General features: G+C 37.7%; 2 protein-coding genes across 2 annotated transcripts; one reads left to right on the top strand and one right to left on the bottom strand.

Annotated features, from left to right (window-relative positions):
* Positions 1–577: 577 nt before the first annotated feature.
* LOC104115342 (homeobox-leucine zipper protein REVOLUTA) lies at positions 578–8,073 on the top strand. Its single transcript, XM_009625941.4, has 19 exons — positions 578–1,113; positions 1,702–1,945; positions 2,268–2,427; positions 2,795–2,880; positions 3,022–3,112; positions 3,218–3,313; positions 3,444–3,554; positions 3,647–3,730; positions 3,852–4,007; positions 4,097–4,171; positions 4,665–4,771; positions 4,884–5,058; positions 5,566–5,754; positions 5,869–5,949; positions 6,035–6,169; positions 6,295–6,629; positions 6,909–7,014; positions 7,427–7,576; positions 7,673–8,073. The coding sequence occupies exons 2-19, from the start codon at positions 1,713–1,715 to the stop codon at positions 7,820–7,822; spliced, it is 2,520 nt and encodes an 839-aa protein (XP_009624236.1). The 5' UTR covers positions 578–1,113; positions 1,702–1,712; the 3' UTR covers positions 7,823–8,073.
* Positions 8,074–8,495: 422 nt separating this feature from the next.
* On the bottom strand, positions 8,496–15,373 carry LOC104115344 (CASP-like protein 5A2). The gene is made up of 3 exons (XM_009625942.4): positions 14,814–15,373; positions 13,454–13,586; positions 8,496–8,877 (listed from the first exon to the last, which is right to left on the bottom strand). Exons 1-3 carry the CDS (start codon positions 15,023–15,025, stop codon positions 8,686–8,688), a joined length of 537 nt encoding a protein of 178 aa, XP_009624237.1. The 5' UTR covers positions 15,026–15,373; the 3' UTR covers positions 8,496–8,685.
* Positions 15,374–20,258: the final 4,885 nt, after the last annotated feature.

Here is a 20,258-nt window from a genome sequence, read left to right on the forward strand (position 1 = left end):
CTTTGATATAATTTAGATTCATCTAGACAATAGAGACCATATAGAAAAAAAAAATCCTGTAATTTGAGGGACAGATATGCCATGTAAGTTACGAATTCAGTCAAATTCAATAATTTAGTATCAGATGTACATATATTAAATTCTAATTTAGTAACTCAAATGATCATTAAATTTAGTGGTATTCCAACCACAAAATTTAAATTCTAAATCTCCTTTTATATATAATGTAGATCAAGTTAAAACATTCATCAAGACAATATTGACCATATATGGACAAAAATGTCCTTTGAACTTTTCCCTTTTATGTTTATAGCTAGAATTCATGTTTATAGCTAGAAAAAATCATCCAAACAGTGGTGATCACATATTTTATTTTATTAAAAGGAAAAAGAAAAAGAAAAAGAAGTTGTATTATTATACTCTAGCAGATAACTGAATATTTATATTCGTACGTACCATATTGCAATTTTAATTAAATTATTAGTGAAGAAAAAGGACATAAAATAAAAGAAAACAGAAAAACACAAAGGCAAGAGCAACAGCAGCAGCATAAAAACACTGGCATTTTCGATTTGCGAGCTCATAAAGCTTTAAGTCAAGCAAATTCCCACATCACAGTCTCTCTCTCTCTCTCCATTTTCTTTTGCCCTTTTCTCACCCACCACTCTCACACACCTCTTCACCTCACCTTACACACACTAAAAAAACATCACTTCTCTCTGTCTCTCTCTCTAAAAAAAATTCTATCTTTTTGCTGTTCCAACATGTCTTTTAGAGTTTGTTTCAGTTTCAGATCTTAAGTGGGAGGTGTTATGCTTCTTCTTATATATTGAAGCTCAAGAAAACTAAGAAAACAGAGCAAATTTTTGCTTTCTTTTCTCCTACTTTTTGTGGGGGTAATTCTTGTTTTTGTAATCTCAAAGCTGGCTATTTTATGTATATACTGAAGGGGTTGTGGTGATTTGTTTGTCTACTTTAAGAAGGTGCCATCTTTTTCAGTAATATTTGGGTAAAGGTTCTCTTTTTTTGGCCTTACACGCGAAGATTCAGGCCTCTCTGAACGTGTCATTTGTTCTCTGTATTAAACACAGCTGGAGAAGTAATTACATCAAGGTAGAAAAAGGGGTTAAAGATTCCAAAGAATTGAGTGTTTGAAAAAAAAAAACAGAGGGCTGAGGTAAAAAGTTGATGGTTTTAAAAAAAATAAATTAAATGATGATAGAGTTTGGAGCTTTATGTGAATGGAAATGGTGTTGTGTTTTTATCAAACACGAGTAGTTTACAGCTTATGTGAATTTGAAAGAGAGAGAGAATTTTTGTCTGTATTTATATCCTTTTCAGCCATATCTTTCGTTAGAGCAGTTTTGGCTGTACCTTAATTTGTAAGTTTTTAAGCGTGAAGTGTGTGTTTGAGCCTTCTGTTATAAGGGGCACAAAGTATAGAAACAACAAAAGGGGGCACCTAGGAATCTTCTGGCTCAATCAAGATCGTTCATTTAATCTTGTCTGAGATCACTAGAAAAAGAAAAAAAAAAGAGATAAAGATAAAGTCTTTGTTTCAGAGAATCTTAGTTCTCTGTGTTGATATATATAATAAAAGCTGTTTGCAGGGAATATATCTACTTGGGGGTGTTTTTATTTCTTAAAAGGGTGTTTGAAAATTTGGAAATCTTGATTTTTTTTTTGGTTTGGGATTTTGAGGTTTGAGGGCAATGGCTATGGTTGCACAGCAGCACAGGGAGAGTAGTAGTGGTAGTATTACAAAACATCTTGACAGTAGTGGAAAGTATGTCCGGTATACAGCTGAGCAAGTTGAGGCATTGGAGAGGGTTTATGCTGAGTGCCCTAAGCCTAGCTCCTTGCGCCGCCAACAATTGATCCGTGAATGCCCTATTCTGTCGAATATCGAGCCTAAGCAGATCAAAGTTTGGTTTCAAAACAGAAGGTACACTGCCCATTGTTCAATTTGGATTACTCCAATTTGGTTTCTTTTTTGTTCTTAAATGCATATATTTAGGTGTGTACTGCACTTGTGATCTTGGGCTCTAGTTTGTTTGGTACTGCTCAAATCTTGGATTAGTTAGATCAGTGATGGATGAAGTGGAATATATCACTGTCCTTCTAGTTTCCTAGGCTTGTCGATTGGGTTGTATGAGTTAACCGTGGGGCATTAAGTGAATCATGAATTGCATATGTAGTTTGATTTCTGTCTGTTGGGTAGTTGAGCTTAGATTTTGGAATAGAGGGTGAATATTGTATCATTTCAGGTGTCGAGAGAAGCAAAGGAAAGAGTCTTCTCGACTACAGACTGTAAATAGAAAGCTGTCTGCAATGAATAAACTATTGATGGAGGAGAATGATCGCTTGCAAAAACAGGTTTCGCAGCTTGTGTGTGAAAATGGCTTTATGCGGCAACAGTTGCATACTGTAAGTTAACATAATTTTTCCTTTATTATTTATGGTAAAAAACCTTTTTTTTCACTTAACGTATCTTGTCTTTTGTTTCTGATAAGCACTATGGATTTTAAGATTCCTGATATTCCACAGCTTATGGTAACATATTTTAAACAGTGTAAATTGTCTTTATTTTGATGACAGGTTTTAGGTCATTCTTATAGTTACGAAATGCATGACTAAATTTTGAATTCATCGTGTTTTTGCTTTCTATATTCTTCTACCCGCCCTTCTTGTTTTGCTGTGATATTGAACCAATGGACAAGAAACGGATGGCAGATATCTCCGGTGATCTTTTGTTCTGTAGGAATTAATTAGACTGTATTTGTGTTTTCTGCAGGCATCAGCGGCCACTACTGATGTAAGTTGTGAGTCTGTGGTAACTACCCCTCAGCATTCCCTCAGAGATGCTAACAACCCTGCTGGGTAATTAATTTCAAACTCCTATTTCTCCCACCCCTTCTGTCTATGGTGTTTATACATATTTATGTTATTTATTAAATGGCATAGACCACATTTTGAGGGGCTAATTTGTTTATCTCTAAGTCAAGTTTGTTCTCTCCGCAGACTGCTGTCGATTGCAGAGGAAACCTTAGCAGAGTTCCTTTCCAAGGCTACAGGAACTGCTGTTGATTGGGTCCCGATGCCTGGGATGAAGGTTTGAACTTTAGTCAATCCTTTTTTGTTTAAAAAAAAAATTCAGTATTGCCACGTGCCTCTTTGACTGGATAGCTAAAAAACTAAATTTTCATTCTATTGTCAGCCTGGTCCGGATTCAGTTGGGATTTTTGCCATCTCACACAGTTGTAGTGGAGTGGCAGCCCGAGCATGTGGTCTTGTTAGTTTAGAGCCGACAAAGGTAAGCAGTCTTGTGGAAAATTAATTTAAATGTAGTGCTGCTGCTCTATTACTAGTTTTGGTCCCTTGATGAGTGTACTAGATTATGCCAGTTTCTTCTAAGTACATATATTTTTGTCTAATATTTACAGATTGCTGAGATCCTCAAAGATCGATCTTCTTGGTTCCGAGATTGCCGGAACGTTGAAGTTTTCACAATGTTTTCTGCAGGAAATGGAACAATTGAACTTTTGTACACGCAGGTAATTAATTACTTTCTCATCAATCTTCACGTAGGCTTCTGATTGGAGAAGCTACAGCATTGAGGGGATTGTTGAAATCATTTTTTTTCCAGATATATGCTCCTACCACCTTGGCTCCTGCACGTGATTTTTGGACTCTGAGATACACAACCACCCTGGAGAATGGTAGCTTTGTGGTAAGCACATCCTTCACATTAGTGTGTCTTAGGATTAGCAATCTGGCCACTTTTGTACTTAGTTATGAATATTTTGCTGATAGTTTGTTGTATGTGCCCATCAATTCCTCCTCCCCGTAAGGTTTGTGAAAGATCCCTCTCTGGTACTGGAGCTGGGCCGAATGCTGCTTCTGCTTCCCAGTTTGTAAGAGCTCAAATGCTTCCGTCTGGATATCTAATCCGACCGTGTGACGGTGGAGGATCCATTATACATATTGTTGACCACCTGAATCTTGAGGTCAGATTACACGCTGTACTACCACTTCTCTTTCTTATTAGCTTGTTCTGTCTTGCAGCTGGACTTCACTGCATAATATTGTTTTTCAGGCATGGAGTGCCCCTGAGATTTTGCGTCCACTTTATGAATCGTCAAAAGTTGTGGCACAGAAAATGACTATTGCGGTGAGTTGAACCCTTGGTTTTTATTAACTACTGGATGTTTAACAACCTTTTTGGTCTTCACAACTAGATCTCAATTTTTGTTCAGCTCTGAAGTAGATAGGATTGTACTTTCTGGACGAGCAGTTAGATATAGCCTGATATTTTTGTTTATTCTGTTAGAAGTTCCCAGCTTTAAAAATATAGAACACCTGACAAATCCTTAGTCTCTTAATGCACGTTATCGAGGATTTCTTCGTTATTCGAGTTTTCAAAGGTTCATTATTGTTTTCCTCATTGTGTTGCCATAAAAGTCTGCATGTGAAACATATAAGTAATGAAGAACCTTATGCTGTGAAGCACAGCATACTGTTAACTGCATTCGATGTTGCTTAATTCCAGAAGTTGCTCTGAGAATACTTACAGCCTTTTTTTATATTTTAAGTACTTGAGCAATTACCGTTACTTACCACAACAGCAAAAGAAATACTAATTATGGTTTGTTTTTGCTGTAAAGGCACTGCGATATGCAAGGCAAATAGCTCAGGAGACTAGTGGGGAGGTTGTATATGGTCTGGGAAGGCAACCTGCAGTTCTTCGAACATTTAGCCAGAGATTAAGCAGGTGCTGGTTATTGCTCTGATTGTTCTGTGCTTCGAGATATGATATGCCATAAAAGTAGACATACGAATCCTGAAGCGCAAGTATCATAATTAGGCTATTTTCTATATTGCAGAGGCTTCAATGATGCCATCAATGGATTCAGTGATGATGGCTGGTCATTGTTAAGTTCTGATGGTGGTGAAGATGTTATAGTTGCTGTCAATTCAAGGAAGAACATTGCCACCACTTCCGTTCCTCTTTCACCACTTGGAGGCATCCTTTGTGCCAAAGCATCAATGCTACTCCAGGTCAACAGATTAAGCTTTCTTGAACTAACTACAGATTTTCATTGGCCAACTACCTTTGCCTTGTTAATTCACTGAATAGGTCAAGTAATTCTAAAGACAAGTTTTGCAGTGCTCTTGTTGCCTTGTTAGTTCATAGCAAACAGAGTTGCAGCTGTTCAAAGTAGGATCATATATTGTGATACCTATTCAGTATCTGTATTAGATCTAGTATCACAAGACAAGTTTTCTTTACTGCTCTTGTTTCTTAGAAATTGGCTCTATACTCTTACTAAAAAAGAGCGATAATGGTAGATTTTGAAGTCGAGGAAAAATTAAAATCGTTCCGGATTGTTGCAGATTTTTATTATGCTTTCAATTTCTAATTCTAGGAAAGAATCAGGATTCCTGGAATATTAGAGAATATTACTCAGTGTTTTATAAAGCTATTTGTTTAATGCTCTGAGTAGGGCATCTTGCTATTAATTGGAAGAATGAGAATTGACTTTTAACTCTTTTGTTCGGTGGCAGAATGTTCCTCCTGCGGTACTGGTTCGATTTCTCAGGGAGCACCGTTCAGAGTGGGCGGACTTTAATGTTGATGCCTATGTAGCTTCCTCAATGAAATCTTGTTCATATGCATATCCTGGGGTGAGGCCTACCAGATTTACCGGAAGCCAGATAATAATGCCACTGGGCCACACAATAGAACATGAAGAGGTAAGCGGTTTGCAATTGCCCCAGTTCTCACTTATGTGTTATGGGGAATGCCTCGACATACATGAGCAAGAATTTGAGACTTGAGACTTCCTCTCACTTTATTTTGGTTTGCAGATGCTTGAAGTTATTAGATTGGAAGGGCACTCTACTGGCCAGGAAGATGCTTTTATGCCGAGAGATATTCACCTTCTCCAGGTACTTTTGCTTATGCATTGATGTTTCGGTGTGTTGTATGTACATACATTGTTGAAGGATAATGCTAACAAACAGTTATTTCTAGATGTGTAGTGGAACCGATGAGAATGCTGTCGGAGCTTGTTCTGAACTAGTTTTTGCTGCAATTGATGAGATGTTTCCAGATGATGCACCCCTGTTGCCCTCCGGGTTTCGTATCATTCCTCTCGAGTCAAAATCAGTTGAGTAAAATATTTTGATTTTCAACTTCAAGCATTGAATTTGGCAAATCTATTGTTTACATGGATTTTTTTTTTCTTTTCATTTTGCTCGATTTTGGAGCATAACCGGTGATTCTATTTTCAGAGCGATCCCCAGGATACATCGAATGCTCATAGAACACTGGATCTGGCATCAAGTCTTGAAGTTGGCCCAGCAACAAACCCTGCTACTGGAGATGTGGTCTCTGGCTACAGTGCACGATCTGTATTGACAATTGCTTTTCAATTTCCATTCGAGGACAATCTTCAGGATAATGTAGCTACCATGGCGCGCCAGTATGTTCGCAGTGTGGTTTCATCTGTCCAACGGGTTGCCATGGCAATATCTCCCGCAGGAGTGAATTCAACATTCGGGTCCAAGCTTTCTCCAGGCTCCCCTGAAGCTGTAACTTTGTCGCACTGGATCTGCCAGAGCTACAGGTAAAATGATTTCTCAACTATGGTGAAACCTTATTCTCTGCATTTCAGCTCAATATGGGGTTTATTGCTTTACATGTTCATACTGTCGTGCTTACAAGTCGATTCATTGCAAATCTCATTTACCACCAAGAGCGGAAGCAGTGTCGAGTGTGCATGTTGATCTTCAATTATTTTTTGAGAATTTTTCCTTTCTCAACATATTGAGAAAAATCAGATGGTCTTAGAAGTACTTTTCTGATTGTTAACATACCGTTTTCTTCTTTTGCATATAATATCCAGTTATCACATGGGGACAGAGTTGCTTCAAGCTGATTCGAGGGGCGATGAATCAGTGCTAAAGAATCTTTGGCAACATCAGGATGCTATTTTGTGCTGCTCATTGAAGGTATGAATTCTCTTATGAACTCATGTAAACAGCATATTACGGTTTGTTAGTAAAAAAATTGTAGGTTGTGTTGCGGTGAAACATGAACATATGCATAAAGAAAAATGTATTAACCTAGTAGTGTCATGACCCTAATTAATATTAGAATATGAAGGAGCTGGACAATGATATTAAGAAATAAGCTCGACTTAAATTATATTTGTGATGGTGATTTTTTATGGTGAAAATGTCATATCATGGGTGCATATTTGAACTACTTGTGATTGGCATTTTGATTGTCCTCATTTTGGTCCCTAGCATGCTTTTGACATGTCAACATGCATTGCTTTTGACCTATTCATCCGCCTTCTAGTCTTTTATCTTGTTAAATGAATGGCGTTAGTAAGTTGAATTTCTTTCTCTGCTGTTGCAGTCGCTGCCGGTTTTCATTTTTGCTAATAAGGCTGGGCTTGATATGCTGGAGACAACATTAGTTGCTTTGCAAGACATTACTCTAGATAGGATATTTGACGAATCTGGCCGGAAAGTGTTGTTCGCTGAATTTCCCAAGATCATGGATCAGGTATTTACAGCCGACTCTTAGTCTTTGCAGAACCGAGAAACCAAAGTTGAGGTCTTAACTCTTACTTTCTTCGATTCTGTTGATTCTTGATCATAGGGTTTCGCGTACCTGCCGGGTGGTATTTGCATGTCTGCAATGGGACGACATATTTCATATGAACAAGCTATTGCATGGAAAGTCTTTGCTTCTGAAGAAACTAGTGTCCACTGCTTAGCCTTCTCATTTATTAACTGGTCATTTGTTTAATGTTGCTGTCAAATCTCCTCTTTTTTTCCTTTTTGTTTTTTGACATCTTCCTCACAGAGGACACTGACAGACAGGAACACAGTTGAACGGAAAGATCTTGGGACCGATGAAAATTTTTGTAACTTGTGGGGCTCCTGTCTGTTTTGCCTTAATTTAATTAGACTAAATTTGTATTTTGCTTCCCGGATTCTTCATACTCTTGTGTAAATTTACTAGTGCAGCTTTTTTGAGTGCAGATGTTTGTTTCCAAATATTCGTTCACTGAATCATTTCAATTTAGCTCTAGTATTTGCAGTGAGAATCAAAAGTTTGTGATACTTTTTTGGTATATCAGCAGAGAAAACTTCTTTCAGCAACTTATCAATTTGATTGGCAATCCTATACGACTAAATAGACTCGATAAAGGCTGGTTGTGTGAATGTAAGATAATAAATTATATATACTACAGCAAGAGTTAAGGATGAAGTACAAAATAATGACAGCCTCTTCGATTGTTATTTTGAAACAAGTTTTAGGTGAAATATGTGTGCTTTTGGACTTGAATCTAAATGTTACGTTTGAATAACGTCGGAACAAACTCCAAATGTGCTAGGAAGAGTGCCCACGTGATGTCAGATTCAAGAGTGCCTACTATAGTTTTTGCACAATCCTGCACATATAATAGCAGCAAGCATATCACAACACAAGTTTGCGCATTGACCTGCTTTACACAATTTGTATTTACACACTGCAGCAGCAATTGTATGTTTCTTGGACATTGATCATCTAGACAAACATTTGCAATATCAGAACAAAAAGCAGTTCTTTCCAAAAATGTTCGGACATTGTTTGAGTATTTCCTTGAGAACCATTCTTCTTCCTCTTCACCGGGATGCAAGTGACCAAAAATTTATGAGAAATGATGGCATAGCACAGAACCAGCTAAGAAAAGCCATGGCAGTAGCTGTCTCAAACTCTATGCAGTGATTCTGAGAGCAGACACCAAGGTCATTGCCAATCAGTACAGTAATGCCAGCAGAAGCACAGGCTGCAGCAAACGTGAGGGTAGAAGTGACCTGCAAGAAAGCTGATATTTTTACAAGGAGATGAATGGAAAGGAGTCGTGAAGCTATTCAGATGCTTCAGGATGAGCTTATATACACCTTGCGTTAAATGCACAAAGTTGAATGTGGCGCACACATATTCCGAAAAAGTTTATAATAATGGAGTAAAAGGAAGAGACAAAATCAAGAAGTGCAAAATGGAGATAGGTACATGGGATTTGCTGTTATAATAAACACCAACTCTGGTTATCAAGAAATAATAAACTCTTAACTCCAGATTATGAGATATTTAAAAGATGATAGAGCTTTTTTAACTTTGCTACAAGGTAATTTCCACATCAAATTATAAGGGTTGTGGAGACCAGGTTAAAAACACCAATTTCATGTCTGACCTCACAGACCTTGAGGGATCAGCGATGGATCAGAAATGCCCAAGAATACATCAAAAAGTAGCAAAATCTCCTACAAAATGAACAGAATGAGGATGAAAGTTCCCGGGTAACCGAGCTAAAAGGGCTCAAAAAACTGTTTCAGTTATTGCACTGAAGTTGTCCAAGCTGTGATTAAGTCTTACATAAGCTGTGTCACTCTCTTTAGGGACAAGTGATTTACTTCTGGATCCCTAGCCATTTCTATCATAACTCTTTCATGCAAGAGTTTATCACTCTATTCATAAATAATTTTGCAGTCAATTTTATTCCGAATAGAAACATAGCGAGACTATATTTACATTAGCCAATTTAAAGTCCCAAATGAGCCATGACATATATCAATAAGCATATTAAACTTGGAGAGAGAACGAAAGAGGGCCTGCTGCCAAAGTTTACTTGCAAAGAGGAAATTTTAGAGGAAAAGTCATATTTACTAATTCTCTAATACCATTTAAATTCACTTTTAAACAATTACCATGAGTAGCCCAAATCATTGATTACGTTTAACTGCGCATCTTCCATATCTTTTTGAGCTCCTTAATTGGCTATTGCCTATTGAAAAATTCATATACCACAAGTATACGACCAACTTTACTGTTGCAGTTAAATACTTGCTTATGCAGCTCTCCAGGATATGCATCCTAGATTCTAATTTATCTATATCTCCCAAATGGAAAGGCAACCAAGAGAATGTGACCATCTTAAACGTAAAGGGTAACTAATTTTAATATTTCCTTGCTGAGTTTACAGTAAAAAAGTTAGGCAACTGAACTTCTCTATTTTTCTTTTCTGTAAATACTCTATGGATAGACCATCTTACTCCCTTCTTCCACTATCCTTTTTAGTGCACCCCCAAAAGATTGAAACATTTCTATTTACAAAAACTACCTCCCAACACTATCCTTTTCCTTAATTAATGCTCATTTCTGCCAAGAGTGAGCCATCAGCATTCATGATGAAGTATATCATGATAGAAAGACAATGCTGGCAACTTGCATTTGTTTTACTTATGCGTCTATACACAGGGGCGGATGTAGTTCATTACCGACGGGTTCAATTGAACCCATAACTTTTGACGCAGAGTAAAAATCATAACTTTAAAAATATAATAGGTTCAATGCTAAAAACTTTAAAAGTTGAACCCATAGGATTTAAATCCTGGATCCGCCTCTGTCTATACATTACAAAAATTCACTTTCCAATAAAACTACCTCATAATATGGAAGTGACCGAGTACTAAAGGTCATAAGTTTATATGAATTCAAGTTCATGAAATACTCTTAACAGCTAGCCAAGTTAGCAAAGGCTATGCCCTACTTCTTGAGTTGTCACCCACGTTTTATGAGTTTCTCATAGTTGCATCATCACAGTGCCTAGAGGGGATATGTACCAACTTAATCTTACCAATTAGTCTAAAGAAAATAATTTGACATGTATTTGTGCAAGACGTTGAAGCAAGCTGATAGAGGTTGTATAATGGCACAAAAACCAATGAAGGCCATTAATTTTTTAATCCAATATATATTTTTAGAATCCCTAAAAAAAATGCTTGGAATGGCATTTCTTAAAGTATTTAGTAAGCATACAATGAGGTTTCTAAGAAATTAATCATCTCTCTCATGGCATTATATATTACACAACCTTCCCTAAAATTTTGATACCTATACGAGACCCTCTGAATGGGTCAAAAACTGAATAACTCGAGAAACAACAAAGAAATAGGTAGTACTTTTTCTTATCGTACCTTATAAAAAAGAAATAATTAATTTTCAAACTTTATGCCATAAAGGATGCCCTATCCATCACTGGTTTACTCATGAGACCAAGCAAGTGGAATAATCCAAAGAAAGAGGGGTGAGGGAGACTCCTAATTTTTTGCTCCATTTAGATTTGTAAATGCATTTTAATTCCCTCATCCTAATTGTTTGCTTCATTACGATATAGTTAATAAACGCATTTTAATAAAATTAGTAGAAATGCATATTTCCAGGTGATTGTTTTGTATTAACCAAACATAATAAATAAGGATATTAACAAAATCTCTAGTACATATTGCAAGATCCATTAAATTGGATGGAGGAAGTATGCCGATCACTTCACAAACTATTGACAGTCTTTTACTATTTGGAAGGACCAAATTTGCACATAGTGTACAAAGTTTTGTGATTAAATGCATTAAATTGGTATAATATATTTGGATCTTAAGTCATTCAATTCACTGCAAAACTCGTGAAATTGTGACCTTGGACCTTAAATAGGAACAGAAGGACGAAAGGCCAGCGGAAATTCTGTTAAATACATGGTCATTATGGACAAGAGAAAATAGGTATGGTCATTGCACAGAATTACTCCATGAGTAGATGTGAATATTGACAGTTAATATGCAAGGAATTGTGTTAAATCCAGCACAAGCTTCCCCACTTTTGAGCTAGTCAATTTTCCGGCACTTCTTCCATACTAGTGGAGGTAACGCCCGTGCTGCGCACGGGCGCACGGGCCCAATATTACAATTTTAAAATGAAGAATTAATCTAAATAGCCATTCACTCAATCACGTGAACAAAAAATAGCTAGCATATATCATGTATAATATGTATCTAACCGTACATAATTAGTGCATAATCTATGTATACCGACTCGGAAAATAAACAATAAATTGGTTGATTAGTTGTATAAAGATCCCTACGAAAAGTGTGGTTGAAGTACTCAAATATTTTAATCAATCTTTTCAAGTGTTTAAGGGAAATTCTGCAGAAGGAAAAAAAGATCCAGCTATTAAGATTAACATCATTTTTCTGTAGTAGGGGACACAATCAAACGAAAGAGCATTAAAACTCAATTCTAAGAAGAAATTAACGACACTCTAACCGTAATGAAATGTTGCGTTAGTATTGAGCTAGGGATTGGTTTATAGTATACTTATTTTTTTTCCCTGCTATTTTTACTTTTTAATTTCCATGGATATTCCTTTTAAATAAAATATGTTAACGTTAGGTCTCTGACCATCCTATATTCCCTTTTAACCCTATATATTTAAGGCTTTTCAGTAAATTGATACTACTTGACAGGCATTAATCAGCTACCTGTTTAACTTGATTTAGGAAAATCTTACATGTAGCTGAAATTTTCGTATTTCGTTTAAGTATGAGAAATGGATTTATAAGGAAAAGTGGGTCCCACATTAAAAAAACATGTGCAGAACGATGTTATATGAGAGTTACTGTATGTGCAAAAGTTCAATGGGACCGATGGTTTTATACTATGCATGTCCGGAAGGATTCCCGTGTGAACAAGTGTTAGTGTGGGTTCCACTTTTTATCCTAGGGATACCGATAAAATTAGACATGCCCACACAGTACACCACCAAGTACAACAGATTAAAGCACAAAAATCAGGAAATCACTAAAATGCCCCAGGTGGGAAACAGGGATATCAACTAAGAGCACCCTGCTTCACCACCTTCTACGGCACTTTTTATATAGTAAAACACATAAGAGTTGAAAACCAAAAATTGGCCCTGGATAACTTATACCCAAGCTTCGTGTTCCAAAGATTACTAGGTAGGCAATTAGGGCATAATATCTATGGAAACCTAGCTAATTTCTTTGTTAAAAAAAAGGGTAAAGAAAACTAATCAAACATTCTAAACAACAACTGAGTAGTTAAAAAAAGGTCATTTTGCATAAACAGGAAGTCGGTGTGTGCATAATATACAAGCCATTTCAATTAAAACCGGTCCACATATATATATATATATATATATATATATATATATATATATAGTGCAATTGCGAGGTAGAACTAAAACCAGAAACACATAAGCAAAAGTCATATCTTTCCATGCTATTCGCAAGGCGGGAGTTTTTTAATTCCATATTATACTTATCAAACGAAAGGAAGCCACGGCACTCATATATTTGGATCAATTGCAATAGCTAGCTTTTGTGCCAAGTCCTTGCACGTCTGATTGTATCAGTCTCTATGCAAAAGCTATCAATTCTCTACGCTAGATTCTTTTTTGTGTCTCACATAGAAATCAGAATGTTTGTCAAGTTCACATACATCTTCTTTATGGTACAAGCATACTACAATAAACCCCTTCATTTTTTAATTAGCTCAGTTACATTAACATGTTCAAGTGGTTGTTTTGAAACTTACCCCATCACCAACTGCAAATAAGCTCACAATCTGAGAACTTTGCAAGCACCGTCCAACAAGAAGAGCATAGATGTCAAGAACTCCTAGAGACAAGCTCCATAAGCTCTGCAAGCCAGCAGCAGCAACAAGGTAACTGGGAAACCAGATCAGACGAATAATTCATTATAAAGCAAAACAACATCCAAGTAACCATGTACTTGCTTAAAGGGCCCAAAGATATAGACTTATGAAGATAGAAGCCAAAATATGAAATACCATCTAAAAGAAAAGAGTTGTTAGATTTCCTTCATTCAAGTTTACAGAGGACGTCCTAATTTTTAAGAAAGAGGTGATGAATTATTGTCAGCATTTGCAGCTCCAATTGGTTGACTTAAAGTAGATGAAAATATCACATGATTGTCTAGCATGTTTAGGCAATACAGGATCTATGTTAACTACAGAATGAACAAAATCTAGCTGATTCGAATGGCCATCCGATGAGATAATGTGACAGAAATCAATTTTATGAAACAAGCAAGGTCCCTTACAATATACAAAATCTTTATTTGATCTTCAAATTTTACAGATAAGGACAACCATACTCTGCCGGCAAATTATCTGTTCCTTCTAGGAGGATATTTATCATATTTTCACAGCACCATCTATTACAAACTAATATCCTCTGGCATACACTTGTGAGGAAATATTCATTTTAATAAATAAGCTGGGTATCACCTTTATAATGGGGATTTGAACCTGAGAGGCTAAGACCTCTTGGTCTCCACTCCACAAATACCACATTGACTTGCTAACTAATAGATCGATACTTCCTATAACAATTATAGGCTTTGTAGGCTGGAAATTTTTGCATATAAAGTGGAGAATAACACATGCTCCACCAGAATTCCACTACCCCATCTCCAAGCAAAATGAGAAGAAAAAAAATGGTACAACTGAACCTGCATATTTTTATGACTTTCTTATTCTACCAGGCACAATTGTTCTATATATATTATACACCACATATCACATACTTTATAAAACAACAGCAACAACAACTACGCCTTGGTCACAAACAAGTTGAGGTCAATCCTCACTAACAAACATTACTCCATTTAAACTCATTTCATGCCAATATTATGCAAATACATATCACATACTTTATGATCATCTAAAATCAGCACATTCTAATTCATTTTATTGACAATTTGAACTGAAACATCCAGTAAGTTTAGCTGGAAAACCCCAAACTCAGCGATAAAACATAACACTCCAATATGAACTCAATAATACTACTAGCATTCGCAATCCGCCTTAATTAAGCATCTAATTAATACACGATCATCAAAATATGATTGAAACAGAAATTTTAAAAAATTACCAGAAAGCAGTGACGGAAGGAAAATCACCGGTGGTAGCCATGACGCAAAGAGCGACAACAGCAAACACGAACTGCGCGAACCGTAAGAAGAATCCGCCGATCGTGCCAGGCATGCCTTGTACATCCTTCATCCTCACTCTTGGCACGTTCGCTGCCTCCGTTTGAAGTGGCGGCGCGTCGACAGGATGCACTGACGCGTGGCTCACACTCATTTCTAATTCTCTCTGTATGTACTTTTGTCCTCAACAGCAAGTTCAATCAGTTCACTTTTTCTGCTACAACTGAATCATCTCAAATTTGCTTAATTACTTGTGCGATCCACAAGTTCGATTGGAGAGATCCGGAGTTGATGAATTCTCCGGCCGGATACGGAACCCTAGGTCCGGTGCAGATGGATCGGAGCACTGACCGTGGAAGCGAGTCAAGCGAGGGATGTATGTCACCTGGAAAGTGATGAACTATTGGTCAGATGTGTTGGAAGCCGTATGCCCGAAGCTAACTGTAATATCTTACTCCACCTTGCTTTTATTACAGTACTTTTTTCCTTTTTTTACTGGAAAGTTTTGTATTTCGATTTACTGCTTTCTGTTAATCCACGTTTTCTTTTACTCTTTTCCCTTTTTAACTTTCTACTCCACCTAAGGAGTTTATTTCTGTGTTTTCATTTATCCTTCAAATGACTTGGGTCCTATCACCTATGTGTTCCACTAATTCGTTTTTATTATTGAAAATACTTACGAGTTTTTCACAGTGAAAGCCAAATTTTAGTTCGTAACAAGATCAATCTTTAGTGTAACTGGCCGAATGGTTCCATCTTAATGAATATAAGAGTTCCCTCTTAGAGTTGGTTAAGGAAAAAAATGTGCCAATTTCATAACTTGACTAACTTCGTACTAAAATAAACCATCTAATTTATCTTCCATCTCACTACTATTTAGCCTTTCATGTTAGTTATAATAAAACCTTAAAAGAATTAAGTTATGTTACCAGAATAGGCCAGGACGCTTTCTTGATCAAAATCGATCATATAAGGTTTTCATCATGTTTAAGTGAAATAGTGAATCGGTAAATTTGTCAAGTAATTAAGACGAATTGTCTTATATATTGCCCGCATTCTCTTTGTTACGATATGTTTTTCTATTTAAAAAAAAAGGAAAGACAGAGAATATATAGTAAGCAAACAGTGATAATTGCTATAAAATAAAAGTAATTGAGTAAAATTTAAACAAGAAACAGAGATAGAAAGAAGGAATTTTTCGCTGTGTTCTTTCATTGCCATTTACACAACCTTTTATAGGCATAACATTTGAAGATTTATTATTGTAAAATAGTGCACAGGATGGACATAAAGTATGAGAGTCTATCCATAAGATATTCACAATTTCACACACACATGGACATCCATATTCAGTTGAGCTTGCAGCATTATCTTCATATATTATTGTTGGAATCTTTTGTTTCAAAGAAAGACTACATATTTCATGAATGTATTATGTTATTGATATGTGATGATCTGATATGTCATTTAGAGTTTTAACCCTTAATTCTGTGTTTCGAGAATTTAAAAAGCTCCTTTTAGCCTTTCTCGATTTGCGTGCGCGGTCACAATCTTTTTTCGGAAGGCTCTTATGTGAAAAATTGATTAGAATGTAAATTTGTGCCTTAAAAATCCATTTGAGTTGATTTCGGTCAACGTTTTGAGCAAACGGACCCCGATCCATGTTTTGACGGTACCGGTGGGCCCGTATCGTGATTTGGGACTTGGGCGTATGCGCGGAATAGAATTTGGAGGTCCCTTGCTCGAGTAATCGTAATTTGCTAAAAATTTGAAGTTTAAAGGTTTAAAGAATTTATGAAGTTCGCAATTGCGAACAAAACCATCGCATTTGCGATGGTAGCAGAGATGGGGAACATTCGCAATACGAAGGATTTCTCGCATTTGCGGGGTTCGCAATCGCAATTGAGACATCTGTGCCTCGACTTAAGAAGGGAAAATTGGTATTTTAGCCCATTCTTTCAAATTCCCAACCCTAAAAACCTTAGAGGCGATTTTTCCAAGAGCTCTTCTTTCCCAATTCATTGGTAAGTGACTCTACCCTATTTTCTTTCAACTACCCATTACATTTCATAAGATTTCAACCTTAAATCTAGGATTTTCATGGTAGAAATTGGAAATTTTGGTAGAATTAGGGATTTTTGTAAAATTGGAATTTAGATCTCAAATTGATGTCGGATTTCGAAACAAAGTACATAACCGGGATCGAGGGTGAATGAGTAATCGAGTTTTGGTCCGAATTTCGGGTTTGGACCAAGCGAGCCCGGGGTTGACTTTTTCAATAATGACCTAAATTGAACCTTTTTCATTCGTGGGTAGTTCCTAAGGCTTATTTTGAATCGTTTGGTTAATAAATTGCTAGATTTGGTTGGCTCGGAGGCTGGTTCGAAAGGCAAGGTTGTAGTTGAACTTTGAGTCAATTTTGGAAAGAGCTAAGTGTTGTGGTTAACCTTAACTTAAGGGATTAGGACTTGTTTGCCTATTTGCTACGTGTTTAAATATTTGGGTACAACGTATATGTGAGGTGACGGGTACTTATGCATTGTTGTTGGGTTAAAGCATGCGGGTGAGACTTGTTTCCTTGTAATTTATTTCCTTCTTTGATTATGTTATCCATGTTTAGACTAGTTTATTTCTTAATTGATCGTTCTTTCCACATTTATGAACTATTTGTGATAATTGAGTACTTTTGGAAGTTGAGGTTTGGTATTTTGGAACCGTTGTTGACGTAAGGTTTGTTCTTACTTATTCTACCTCCCAAATGTTATATATTCATTGCTACATGGTAAGAGAGAGTGTTAAAGCATGAAGGGTGATGCTGTGCCGATTATTGTTTCATTTATCGATTAATACATAGTGAGAAAGAGAGTTAAAGCACGAAGGGTGATGTCGTACCGTATTTATCGTTTCATGACGGAATTGAGAGTAAAAGTATGAAGGGTTATGTCGTGTCGTATTTATCATTTCATGGAGAGACTGAGAGTAAAAGCATGATGAGTAATGCAGTACCATTATTATTGTTTCATGGTAAGGTTGAGAGTAGTAGTACGATGGGTGATGCCGTGCAATCTTTATTCATTATGTTACCCGTTTTCATTGGTTGGTGATTTACTTGACTGTCTTATGTTGACATTCCTGTTATAGCTATCGTATCATGTTCCCCTTCGCATGTCCCCTCCCACTAGTACGTGTTTAATCTCTATTTGTTCTCATATTGCACGTATATCTTTGTTTGTACAGGTTTAATTACGTGGGTGTCCTGTCATAGCCTCGTCACTACGTCGTCGAGGTTAGGCTCGATATTTACGGAGTATATTGTGTCGGTTGTACTCATACTACACTCTGCACTTCTTGTGCAAATTTTGGTGCTGATCCCAACTGTCCGTGAGGTGCATCAGCTCAAATTAGCTTATTTGGAGACTCGAGGTAGATCTGTTGGCGTCCGTAGACCTTAAAGTTTCCTTATTTATTGTTCATTTCATTCGAGACAGTTGTATTTATTTCAGACTCTATTCGTAAAACCTCTAGAAGCTCGTGTACTTGTGACTACAGATCCGGGTTGTACTTAGATAATTGGGTTATTATGCTATTTCGTATTTGTTTTAGTTTCATTTCTGTTTAATTGGTTAAATTGTTCGAAGTGTTTAAAAATTGACGAAAGAATTACTCTAACGTTGGCTTGCCTAGCGAGTGAGATGTTAGGCGCCATCACGGTCCCGAAGGTGGGAATTCCGGGTCGCGACATGTTGGTATTAGAGCACTAGATTGCCTAGGTCTCACGAGTCACGAGCAGGCTTAGTAGAGTCTGGAGGATCATTACAGAGATGTCTGTACTTATCTTTTAGCGGCTATAGAGTTTAGGAACAATTTCACTTCTATTGTTCTCTGTCGTGCGATTTTATTCTATCATTGATGATTAAACTCTTCTATTCTTGCTCTCTCGTAGATGACGAGGACATGTACTACATCTTCAGTTGGACAACAGTCGGAGCCCCTAGTGACGGCTTCTACGAGGGACAGAGGTCGAGGTCGAGGTTGCACTAGAGGTAGAGCTCAGCCTAGAGCTCAAGTAGCAGCACCAGCAGTGGAGCATCAGGTGGATGAGGAGGTTCCAACTCAGACTGTACATGTTGGACCTGCTCAGGTCCCGGAGGGGTTCATCGCCACTCCAGTGCTTCAGGATGCTCTAGTCCGTTTGGTGGGCCTTATGGAGAGTGTAGCCCAGGCCGGTACATTTTCGGTAGCACCAACCGTCTCTCATGTTGGGGGAGGAGCACAAACTCCTGCAACTCACACTCCGGAGGAAATGACTCCCTAGTATCAGACTCCAACAGCCCTTCCAGTTAGGGTAGTTCAGTCGGTTGTTGCGACATAGGCCGATGATAGGCCCACCATGTCTTCTGAGGGCTTAATGAGACTGGACAAGTTTAAAAGGTCTTTCCAGTTCACTTTAGTGGTGCACCTTCTGAGGACCCATGGGATTATCTTGACCGCTGCCATGAGGTGCTGCGGAACATGGGTATAGTTGAGACCAATGGGGTCGATTTTGCTACTTTTCGGATGACGGGTTCCGCCAAGAGGTGGTGGAGAGATTATTTGTTGACCAGACCAGCTGGGTCGCCTGCACTTACTTGGGACCAGTTCTCTCAGCTATTTCTAGAAGTTCCTCCCTATCACACTGAGAGAGGATTACCGTAGGCAGTTTGAGCGTCTAAAGCAGGGCAGTATGACTGTTACTCAGTACGAGACCTGTTTTGTGGATCTAGCTCGTCATGCCCTTATCTTGCTTTCTACTGAGAGATAGAGATAGATAGATAGAGAGAGAGAGAAAGTGTGAAGATTTATTGATGGACTCACTCACCCTATCAGGATACAGATGACCAAGTAGACCGGGGGTGAGATTTCCTTTCAGACGGCTACAAATATTGCTAGGTGGATCGAGATAGTTCTTGCACAGGAGAGGAGGCAGGGGTCTGATAAGAGACTTCGTCATTTCGGTGGGTTCAGTGGTGTCTCGTCTGGAGGTAGGGGTACTTTTGGTAGAGGTCATCCTCCCAGGCCGTTTCAGTTAGCTCTCCAGGCATCTCACCATTTTTCAGGTAGTCGCGGCCCTCATATGTCTCATCCCGACCAGCTAGCCTACAGTGCACCACCAGCTCCTATTAGTGCACCTCCGCTCCAGAGTTTTCAGGGTGGTTACCCAGGTCGGCAAGGTCAGTTCCAAGGTCAACAGTCACATCAGTCGAGGTCATGTTATATTTGTGGTGATTCGAGGCATATTACTAGATTTTCCCCCCCGGGCACAGAGCAACACACAACAACAGGGTTCTCGTGCTAAGGTTCTAGTACCGGTTGCTTCACCGCCCGCTCAACCAGCTAGAGGCGGAGGT

Source organism: Nicotiana tomentosiformis, chromosome 11 (genome assembly GCF_000390325.3).
Source record: "Nicotiana tomentosiformis chromosome 11, ASM39032v3, whole genome shotgun sequence".
Classification (NCBI taxonomy): Eukaryota; Viridiplantae; Streptophyta; class Magnoliopsida; order Solanales; family Solanaceae; genus Nicotiana; species Nicotiana tomentosiformis.

What these genes read in the sequence shown, in the direction of transcription:
- LOC104115342 (XM_009625941.4), top strand. Translation starts at nt 1,713, where the DNA reads ATGGCTATGGTTGCACAGCAGCACAGGGAGAGTAGTAGTGGTAGTATT. An exon ending in GTTTGGTTTCAAAACAGAAG is followed by an intron (nt 1,946 to 2,267) that starts GTACACTGCCCA and finishes GTATCATTTCAG; the next exon opens with GTGTCGAGAGAAGCAAAGGA. An exon ending in TTCCTCTCGAGTCAAAATCA is followed by an intron (nt 6,170 to 6,294) that starts GTTGAGTAAAAT and finishes TTCTATTTTCAG; the next exon opens with AGCGATCCCCAGGATACATC.
- LOC104115344 (XM_009625942.4), bottom strand. Translation starts at nt 15,025, where the DNA reads ATGAGTGTGAGCCACGCGTCAGTGCATCCTGTCGACGCGCCGCCACTT. An exon ending in CCTTCCGTCACTGCTTTCTG is followed by an intron (nt 13,587 to 14,813) that starts GTAATTTTTTAA and finishes CTGGTTTCCCAG; the next exon opens with TTACCTTGTTGCTGCTGCTG. An exon ending in TATTTGCAGTTGGTGATGGG is followed by an intron (nt 8,878 to 13,453) that starts GTAAGTTTCAAA and finishes GCTTTCTTGCAG; the next exon opens with GTCACTTCTACCCTCACGTT.